Below are 11,348 nucleotides of genomic sequence, written 5' to 3' on the forward strand. Positions count from 1 at the left end.
GGCATTGCAGGGAAAAGGCTCCAGTTTAGTTTGCTTGTGAGCTCCATCTTGTACCTTCTACAGTTGGGTGATTGTTGGGATATAGAAGATCAGGGGTAGGCAAGCTGTGGCCCTCCAGCTGTTGCAGAACTACACGTCCCATCATGTCTCTGGGAGTAATTGTAACTGCCAGCCTTGCAATGCCTCGTGGGAAATGTAGTTCCACAACAGCTGGAGAGCTACTGGTTGCCTACCCCTGCAGTAGATGATAGTTTCTGTCCTCTCAAGCCTTAACTGACAGATACGAGGGTCAATTTGTCTGACAAATTAGCTTATCTTTACAACCTTTTAATGATTCCTATAAATGTTCTCCACCATCACAGCATAATGTTTCCCTATAGTCTCTTCAGTAAATTGTTTTTTTCTTTTCCTCCTCTCAGTGAAATGGTGAGACCAACATCTAGAGTTTGGAAACATTTCCACAGTGCAATTTCTGCTAAGAGCAAAGCTGCAATTTGCAAATATTGTCAGATGAAATATTCTTTTCAAAAATGCTACAAGCATGACACAACCGATCCTAGCATACCAGAGGTCCCCTAAAGACATTAAAAATACTTTATGGAATGAAATAATGAGGACCATAATAAAAGTGCGAGTAGCTTTTCTCTCCAGATTTCTCATTCCTGCTTCTTCTGGATCATTAAAAAATTTAAAAAAGCAAGTTTAGTTTACTGAATAAGCTGTACTTTTATTTCAAGTATAATGCATATAATAGTGACAAAATTACTTTAAATTTGTAAAACTACTCCACGCTGAACTTTTTTCAATTGTTCCTAAAATTTCCGTTTTTTCTAGAGAAAAAAAACAGGGATTTTTTTTTTCCCTCATGGCTTCAAAATTTCCAGAAATGTTACATCTCTAGACAGGGGGTAGCTTCATCAGATGAGGAGGGAGCCTATAGCTGTACAGAAGCCTTATTCTATTCAGTGCTGCTGTACCCACAACGGACAATAGTGAACTTCAGGCAGATTTATATAAAGAAGCACATATTATTGCAGCCTTGTATTCATTAAGCAAAAAAATTGTCCCCTGTGTCCCCTGTGTCCCCTGTAAGACAATTGCATAATGTGCTAGTATGTAACGCAGCGCATACTAGCACATTATGAAATACATACCTTAGAATGAAGCCCTCCAGTGGTGCGCTACTCAGCTGAGAGAGCTTCCATCTTTCCCCAGTCTTGCTTCCGGGTTCGTAGACTCCGGCTGTGTGAAGGGTCGGAGCCATGACGATGACACTTCCAGCGCATGCACGCGGGAACCCCTGTGTTCCGTCACGGTGCTCTGAAGGTCCGGTATGGTGACGTCACCGGCTGCATCCAGTGTGAATATCTCCTAAACAGTGCCCATTTAGGAGATATTAATTTTATCTACAGGTAAACCTCACTATAGGCTTACCAGTAGGTAAAAATCACAAAGCGGATTTTACTACTACTTTAACCTGTTGTCACCCATGTAATGCATATGTGCTGCAGCAAAGACAGTAAGGCTTTAACACCCACATGCCACACATGCATCTATGGGCGGTAGGTTTCTGTACTGAGAGTCCGTCACTGTGCACTAAGGGATGTGCTGATAGGAGGAGAGAGCAGAGTGACAGAGAGATGAGCTCATCAGTCTGCTGCTCCTCCTTTCACTGTCCAGTCACAGGCTGAAGGTGGGGAGGTGACCTGTAAAGCTCTTCACACATGTTACAGTCTGATTGTACAATCTCCATTAGATCTACCAAACACTATGTAGTGCAACGACCTGCCTGATTGGATGCAAAACGATGTTGTGTGTTGATGACCTCTACAAGAAGGACTTTAAATTTATTTTAAACAGTTACATGAATTTTATTTTATTTGCAGGTTTTAACCTCAATACCAGGATTCAGGAGATAATTGTACAGCGATACGTCTCCAGCGATCTGTCCATCAATTTTGAAGATTTTATAGCATGTTTGATTCGCTTGGAGACTTTATTCAGTAAGTGTTGCAAGCTGCTCAATACTGCCCCCTGTCATCCTTGTTGTGTAAAAAGGAAAATAAAACGACACTGATCTATGGAGAGGTACATGCATTCATATATGGATATAAACGTCATGTAGGAGAAAATATATTTTCAACTGAACTCCTGGCAGATATTAAAGACACAAAATAATTTTATATATCACATCACATAAAAGAGTAGTGCAAGATCCATACAAATACACGTATCAATTGTTCAAACATATTACATGTGTGTGTATGTATGTATATATATATATATATATGTGTATGTACACTGAGCAAAATTATAAACGCAACACTTTTTTTATTTGCCCCTATTTATCATGAGCTGAACTCAAAGATCTACGACTTTTTCTATGTACACAAAAGGCCTATTTCTCTCAAATATTCACAAATCTGTCTAAATCTGTGTTAGTGAGCACTTCTCCTTTGCCAAGATAATCCATCCACCTCCCAGGTGTGGCATATCAAGATGCTGATTAAACAGCATGATTATTGCACAGGTGTGCCTTAAGCTGGCCACAATAAAAGTCCACTCTAAAATGTGCAGTTATATTGAATTGGGGGGGTCCAAAAATCTGTTAGTATCTGGTGTGACCACCATTTGCTTCAGACAGTGCAGCACATCTCCTTCGCACGGAGTTGATCAGGTTGTTGATTGTGGCCTGTGGAATGTTGGTCCATTCCTCTTCAATGGCTGTGCGAAGTTGCTGGATATTGGCAGGACCTGGAACACAATGTTGTACCCAGAGCATCCCAAACAAGCTCAATGTCTGGTGAGTATGCTGGCCATGCAAGAACTGGGATGTTTTCAGCCTCCAGGAATTCTGTACAGATCCTTGCAAAATGGGTCTGTGCATTTTAATGCTGCAACATGAGGTGTTGGCGTTGTGTGGGTGAGCGGTTTGCTGATGTCAACGTTGTGGATCAAGTGGCCCATGGTGGAGGTGGGGTTATGGTATGGGCAGGCATGTGCTATGGACAACGAACACAGGTGCATTTTATTGATGGCATTTTGAATACACAGAGATACCGTGACGAGATCCTGAGGCCCATTGTTGTGCCATTCATCCACGACCATCACCTCATGTTGCAGCATGATAATGTACGGCCCCATGTTGCAAGGATCTGTACACAATTCCTGGAAGCTGAAAACATCCCAGTTCTTGCATGGCCTTCATACTCACCAGACATGTCACCCATTGAGCATGTCCAAATCATTTGTTGGAGGGGGATTATGGTGGCCCCTTAGTTCCAGTGAAGGGAACTCTTAAGGCGTCAGCATACCAAGACATTTTGGACAATTTCATGCTCCCAACTTTGTGGGAACAGTTTGAGGATGGCTCCTTCCTGTTCCAACATGACTGCGCACCAGTGCACAAAGTAAGGTCCATAAAGACATGGATGAGGGAGTTTGGGGTGGAGGAACTTGACTGGCCTGCACAGTCCTGACTTCAACCCCATAGAACACCTTTCAGATGAATTAGAGCGGAGACTGTGATCCAGGCCTTCTTGTCCAACTTCAGTGCCTGACCTCACAAATGCGCTTCTGGAAGAATGGTCAAACATTCCCATAGACACACATATAAACCTTGTGCACAGCCTTCCCATAAGAGTTGAAGCTGCTATAGCTGCAAAGGGTGGGCCAACTCAATATTAAACCCTATGAACTAAGATGCTATTAATGTGCGTGTAAAGGCAGGCGTCACAATACTTTTGACAATATAGTGTGTATGTGTGTGTGTGTGTATATATATATATATATATATATATATATATATATATATATTAATATTAAAAAACAACCAAACATGCCATGAACCAAAAAACATTTCAATCCGAAGATCATGGGGGTATAAGAGATGGTCCTGGGGCATTCCTTCTTAAATATGTGTCCCCATTGAAAGATATTACCTCACTTCCTAAGGCAACCAATTAAGCATTAGCTTTTATATCCCAATCTTTTGTATGAATAATAATTGTAGCAATACAGCATACCAGTAAAAATACTGTTTTTGTTTTTTGTTTTTTTAGAAATGTTTGACATACTGGACGCAGACAAGAGTGGAAGAATCAGTTTGTCCTTATCTGAGGTAATTTTCTCCATTTTGGACTAAAAGACTTCATATTAATATTTACAGCTCATAGAAACTGCTAATTTTAGGGGAAAGTTTATAAGCGATGTGATATATAATTTTTTTTAACTTAGTTTCTGTCAGTAAATTTTGTAAATAAGTAATTTTTCTCCTTCACTGATGTGTCCTGATGAGCACTGATAGGCTGAACTGGTGGGCATTGATGAGGTGGCACTTAAGGGCACTGATGAGGCAGCACTTATGGGCACTGATTAGGTGGCACTGATGAGGAGGCACTAATATGCCACACTTATGGGCACTGATAGGTGGCACTGATAAGCACTGATAGGCAGCACTGATGGGCACTGATAGGCGGCACGGATAGGTGGCACTGATGGGTGACACTGATGGGCATTGATGGACAGCAGTGATGGGCACTGACTGACATCACTAATGGGCACTGATTGTTGGAACTTGTGGGCACTGATTGCTGGCACTGGTGGGCACTGATTGCTGGCACTGATTGGTGACACTGTTGGCGCTATAATGTAATCAGGGCACTGATGATCAGTGCCCTGATTACATGTTTTGTTGTCCCCTGCGAGGTGATGAGGCTGATCTGCTCTCCTCGCCACACACTCTGTCAGTGTGCGGTGAGGAGCGCAGATTACTGGCATTTCCATGTTTACATGTGAACTGATGTGATTGGACACAGCCCATCACATGGTTAAAGAACCCCAAAGGTGGTTCTTTACAGAGATCGGGGTCGCGCCGTGTCCTAGCAACACGACGCGGCCGCGATCGCTGCACGCTCCTGCGGGTGCGCAAGAGCGGCCATTCTGGGACGCCGTCATATGATGGCGTCCCAGAACGAGAGCCACCCTGCCGTCATTTGACTGTGGGCGGGTGGAAACTGGTTAAATATCATTGTTTTACAGATTACCATTTAAAGCCCAACTGGACCTTTATTTTTCATTAAGCTGCTGAGAAGGATCCTTGTTCTCTGTGTGGAAGCAGCGGTCTCTCTGCAAAAGTGCAACACACCACCTATTGAGTTGCAGATCTTTCCAGTCAGTCACTAAGCTTGGAAAAATGTCTGTCTTTGGCTGGCATTGGATAAACTTTTAGGCTGGGTTCACATATATGTGGCTGTGGTTTGGTCTGGAATCTGATGTGTTTCTGTTCACCAGTTCAGGTGCGAATTATTCCCTGAATTTGCACCTGATCCGGACCCAAAAACGCACAGGACCATATTCAAAACCGCACCGCGGCCTCCCCGCACATTTGTGAACCGGCTCCATTGAAAGCGCATCCAATTCGCATATATGTGAACCCAGCCTCAAGCACCACCTGCTGGATGCATGCAGATATAAAAAAAATATATATTTTTTCTTTTTTTTCAGTCCTGACCATAAGAAAGAGAATATACACACAGTTGTGCTCATAAATTTACATACCCTGGCAGAATTTATGATTTCTTGGCCATTTTTCAGAGAATATGAATAACACAAAAACTTTTCTTTCACTCATGGTTAGTGTTTGGCTGAAGCTATTTATTATCAGTCAACTGTGTTTACTCTTTTTAAATCATAATGGTAACAGAATCTACCCAAATGACCCTGATCAAAAGTTTACATACCCTGGTGATTTTGGCCTGATAACATACACACAAGTTGACACAAAGGGGTTTGAATGGCTATTAAAAGGTAACCATCTTCACCTGTGATCTGTTTGTTTGTAATTAGTGTGTGTGTATAAAAGGTCAATGAGTTTCTGGACTCCTGACAGACCCTTGCATCTTTCATTCAGTGCTGCACTGACATTTCTGGATTCTGAATCATGGGGAAAGCAAAAGATTTGTCAAAGGATCTGCGGGAAAAGGTAGTTGAACTGTATAAAACAGGAAAGGGATATAAAAAGATATCCAAGGACTTGAGAATGCCAATCAGCAGTGTTCAAACTCTAATCAAGAAGTGGAAAATGAGGGGTTCTGTTGAAACCAAACCACGGTCAGGTAGACCAACTAAGATTTCAGCCACAACTGTCAGGAAAATTGTTCGGGATGCAAAGAAAAACCCACAAATAACTTCTGGTGAAATACAGGACTCTCTGAAAACATGTGGTGTGGCTGTTTTAAGATGCACAATAAGGAGGTACTTGAAGAAAGATGGGCTGCATGGTCTAGTCGCCAGAAGAAAAACATTACTACGCAAATGCCACAAAGTATCCCCCTTACAATACCCAAAACAGCAAATAGACAAGCCTTAAATCTTTTGGCACAAATTGATTTAGAGTAATGAGACCAAAATTGAGATTTTTCGCCACAACCATAAACGCTACATTTGGGGAGGAGTCAACAAAGCCTGTGATGAAAGGTACAGAGGTGGATCGTTGATGTTTTGGGGATGTGTGAGCTACAAAGGCACAGGAAATTTGGTCAAAATTGTTGGCAAGATGAATGCAGTATGTTATTAAAAAATACTGGAGGAACATTTGCATTCATCAGCCAGAAAACTGCGCATGGGACGTACTTGAACGTACCAACATGACAATGATCCAAAACACAGGGCCAAGTCAACCTGTCATTGGCTACGGCAGAATAAAGTGAAGGTTCTGGAGTGGCCATCTCAGTCTCCTGACCTAAATATCATGGAGCCACTCTGGGGAGATCTCAAACATACAGTTCATGAAAGACAGTCCAAGAATTTACGGGAACTGGAGACTTTGTGCAAAGAGGAATGAGTAGCTTTACCATCTGAGAAGATAAAGAGCCTCATCCACAAATACCACAAAAGAATTCAAGCTGTCATTGATGTTAAAGGGGGCAATACACAGTATTAAGAACTGGGGTATGTAAACTTTTGATCAGGGTCATTTGGGTCATTTCTGTTGCCATTATGATTTAAAAAGAGTAAACAGAGTTGATTGATAATAAATGGCTTCAGCCAAACACTAATACACATGATCGGACATTGATCGGAGTTTCCGACAACAAAATCCATGGATTTTTTCTGACGGATGTTGGCTCAAACTTGTTTTGCTTAACCACTTCCCTACCCACCCATAGTCATATGACGTCCACAGATGGGATCTCCCATCCTGGGTGGACGTCATATGACGTCCTGGGATTCCCGGTTGTCTAGGGGGCGCGCGCGCGCCCGCCGCGTTCCTCGGGACCCGGTGCGTGTGCCCGGCGGCCGCGATGTCCGCCGGGCACCCGCGATTGCCCGTTAACCGGCCCGGCATGTGGATCTGTGTGTGTAAACACACAGATCCACAGCCTATCAGCTCTGAGGAGAGCGATCTGTGTTCCCAGAACGGAGGAACACAGATCGGTCTCCTCCCCTAGTGCGTCCCCTCCCCCTTCAGTTAGAATCATTCCCTAGGAAACATATTAACCCCTCCCCGCCCCCTAGTGGTTAACCCCTTCACTGCCTGTCACATTTACACAGTAATCAATGCAATTTTATAGCATTGATCGCTGTATAAATGTGATTGGTCCAAAAAATGTGTCAAAAGTGTCCGATGTGTCCGCCATAATGTCGCAGTCACCAAAAAAAATCGCGATCGCCGCTAAAAAAATAAAAAAATATATTTTTTTTAAAAATGACATAAATCTATCCGGTATTTTGTAGACGCTATAACTTTTGCGCAAACCAATCAATATACGGTTATTGCGATTTTTTTTTTACCAAAAATATGTAGAAGAATACGTATCGGCCAAAACTGAGGAGAAAATGTGTTTTTAAAAAAAAAAATTGGGATATTTATTATAGCAAAAAGTAAAAAATATTGTGTTTTTTTCAAAATTGTTGCTCTTCTTTTGTTTATAGCGCAAAAAATAAAAACCGCAGAGGCGATCAAATACCACCAAAAAAAAGCTCTATTTGTGGTGAAAAAAGGACGTCAATTTCTTTTGGGTACAAGGTCGCACGACCGCGCAATTGATGTTTAAAGTGCGACAGCGCTGAAAACTAAAAATTGGCCTGGGAAGGAAGGGGGTGAACTTGCCCGGTATTGAACCGGATACACATGGTCGCACAAAGTTGTCGGAAAATCCGATCGTTCTGAACGCGGTGACGTAAAACACGTACGTCGGGACTATAAACTAATTTATTCTGAGCATGCGTGGCACTTTGTGCGTCGGAATTGTCCACACACGGTCGGAATTTACGCAAATGGATTTTGTTGTCGGAAAATTTTATAGCCTGCTCTCAAACTTTGTGTGTCGGAAATTCCGATGCAAAAAGTCCGATGGAGCCCACACACCGTCAGAATTTCCGACAACAAGCTCTGATCGCACATATTCCGTCGGAAAATCTGACTGTGTGTACAGGGCATTACTATGAATGAAAGAAAAGTTTTTGTGTCATTCATATTTTTAAAAAAATGGCTGTACACTTATGAGCACAACTGTGTATATATATATATATATATATATATATATATATATACACACACATATATATATATATATATATATATATATATATATATATATATATATACAAAACCTCCATACATTAACTGTCTGTAACTGATTTTGTTTTCTCTTACAGTGGCTCTGTGCTGCACTGATATGAAGAGAACTCCATACACATACATGGAACCGGTGACTGTGCATTGTCTTTAGACTACCTGTTCGCTCAGCAGCAGAATTATCTTCTTTTTAAATAATTATAACCCTTATCAGGAATATAAAACATGACCAGTGTATTGCTTTCATGTAAAAAATCTTTTTCTGTACATAAAAAAACACCTAATAAAAGTCAATAAAAAATGTATTTGTTATGGTTGGTTTGCCTGTGTAAATCTTTTCAGCTGTAATACATAAATCAGTTCCTCTCAATCACAGACTTGTGGGCATCCACAGCTATAAGAACATCTCCACTGGTGATAAAAAAATAAAAAACAAAAATGAATTATTGTTTTAAAATAAAAACGTGCCCCTGGCTTTAGGTATTGGAATCGAAGGTATTATAGATGCTCACTAATTTGAAGGGCAACGTCATAGTTTCCAATTGTCCCTAATTTCGAGGGACTATCCCTGATTTAAAGCAAAGTCCCTCTGTCCCACTTTCCTCTTCAGTTGTCCCTCATTTTGGTTTGATCTATATAGTTGTAAATAAAATGCACTATTTAACTTTCAAAAAGTGTTTCCCAGAGCTAAACCATTCATCCAATTTCTAAATTGCTGCATTTGTAAACTTCAAAAGCCCTGTATAAATGAATAGTAGTGGTAAAAAAAAAGCACTTGGGGGTTTAAACTAATTTTTTTTTTTGTATAATTCTCCTTTAAGGGGGCGTGGCAGGGGGGTATCCTATGCCAACATACTTTTGCTAGTAGGTGTTCCTCATTCCTATTTTAGAAAGTTGGGAGGTATGGAAGTGGTATTCTTCGTTGCCTTACCTGGGAATTCGCCTTACCCCAACATATGCTGGATTGTACCAGGCCAATTTCCCAATCCTTATTCAAAAGATTGTCTGACACACTTTCTTCTTGGTCCCATTTACCATTATCTTGGTTTGGCAGGATAACTGCAATCCATATGTCCTATCTCCCGAAATTGCTTTATTTTTTTCCTCGAATCGATAAACAGGTTTTGTATGCTCGATGGATCAATGGTAGCCTTTCGGTCCCTAACTTGCAGGCCTATTACACAGTGGCAAGCATAGCTCCGCTCTCCCATCTTCTTGACACATACCAGATGCCGCTGTGGGCCACGATTGACCATGTTGATTCTGACCCCATACCTGTTTCCTCTATACCCTGGCTCCCTCCAATCCACCGCCCAACTGTAATAGGACCATGTCTAGCCCACTCTTTATGACTATGGGACTCTGTTAAATATTCTGCGGGTCTGATCTCCCCTCACCTCCCACTCCTGCGACTTCTCCACTGTCCATTGTTTCCTCCAGGCTATGAAAACCCGGCACAATTTTCATGGTGGACCACGAATGGGTTCACGGATATACACTCCCTGTTCACTCCTACTAGGGTACTGTCATTCGATGCCCTACGCTCTTCGCATGGTATCCCCTTGCATGAACACTATAGCTACCTACAACTTAGTCATTTCCTCCAACAACTCATTAAATCCCGTCCTACCCAATATATTCTGAGCCCTTTTCAGAGTATATGTAGAGCTAGACCCCACTTCCTGGGCCTGATATCTCTGATCTATTCTTCTATAATCTCTGCAAGAAAGCCCCCGCTTAGACCCTATCATCTTCAATGGGAAAAACAATTTGGAAGGCAGCTTGATCGAGAGGACTGGCAGGCTATGACTATAGCTATTTCCAAATGCTCAAAAAACGTTCTTATTTTGGAGAATGCCTATAAAGTGCTATATAGGTGGTATTACACGCTGGCTAGACTGGCCCGCGCTATACCAACTTACTCTCCCCTCTGCTTTCGGGGATGTTAGCAGGAAGGTTCAATGGCACATATCTGGTGGTCATGCCTGAGGGCGTGCAGGTTATGGGTCAGGGTCTATGCTCTTATTCAGGAATTTATTTTATGTTAATCTTAAAAGGGACCCCTATGAAGCCCTTCTAAGCAAACCTATTGCCAAATTGCTACGACTGGAAAGGCAACTGGCACAACATTTTTTTTGCTGCAACTAAGCTGACAATTGCTAAGGCATGCAAAACCCCCTATGCTTAGTTTTGAGGCAGTCAAGAACCGTATGAATAATGTCATGGTGAATGAGAAATTAACAGCCATTTTGTTAGACACGCGTGACAAGTTTTTTAGAGTTTGGCGACCATGGATTATGTATACTCAGCCTTCCCGGCTCGACAGTATGCTCCTTTCGATTTAAGGCTCCTCTGGCTCACACCCCGTTGACTCTCTTCTTCTTTTCTTTTCTTATTACCTTTCTCCTTCTCAGACTCTTTCTTCTCATATTGGTTGCTTCCTTCTTTCCAGTTCATAATGCTTAATGTACTGATTGCATTTGCCTGTCAGACAGACAGGGATAGTCCTGATCGGATTGGTAATGCTTTATATAACTTTGTATTTTCAATATTTCCCTTTGTTTCCTTCCTGAATCAGTCTTAATTTTTGAGTTACATCCACATGGACAAGAAGACCTTTGATCAAAATTCTTATATGGCTATGATGGGTTCTACAGTATATGAGGACACTTTTGCTTATAGACGCCTTATGCTCCCTGAGACGCTTTAGAACGCCTCTCCTGGACTTATAATCCTTTTTTTCTCTGCTTATCCCAAGGAGCATTGA

General features: G+C 41.7%; 1 protein-coding gene across 1 annotated transcript in view; it reads left to right on the plus strand.

Annotated features, from left to right (window-relative positions):
• The window catches only part of LOC141141296 (calpain-8-like), a 44,001-nt gene extending 39,857 nt beyond the window's left edge, over positions 1-4,144 (plus strand). Inside the window, exons 19-20 of the mRNA XM_073628971.1 lie at positions 1,887-2,003; positions 4,062-4,144. Of these exons, the coding sequence (XP_073485072.1) occupies positions 1,887-2,003; positions 4,062-4,144 (200 nt within the window). The remainder of the gene's footprint in view (positions 1-1,886; positions 2,004-4,061) is intronic.
• Positions 4,145-11,348: the final 7,204 nt, after the last annotated feature.

Source organism: Aquarana catesbeiana, linkage group LG04, assembly GCF_042186555.1.
Source record: "Aquarana catesbeiana isolate 2022-GZ linkage group LG04, ASM4218655v1, whole genome shotgun sequence".
Classification (NCBI taxonomy): Eukaryota; Metazoa; Chordata; class Amphibia; order Anura; family Ranidae; genus Aquarana; species Aquarana catesbeiana.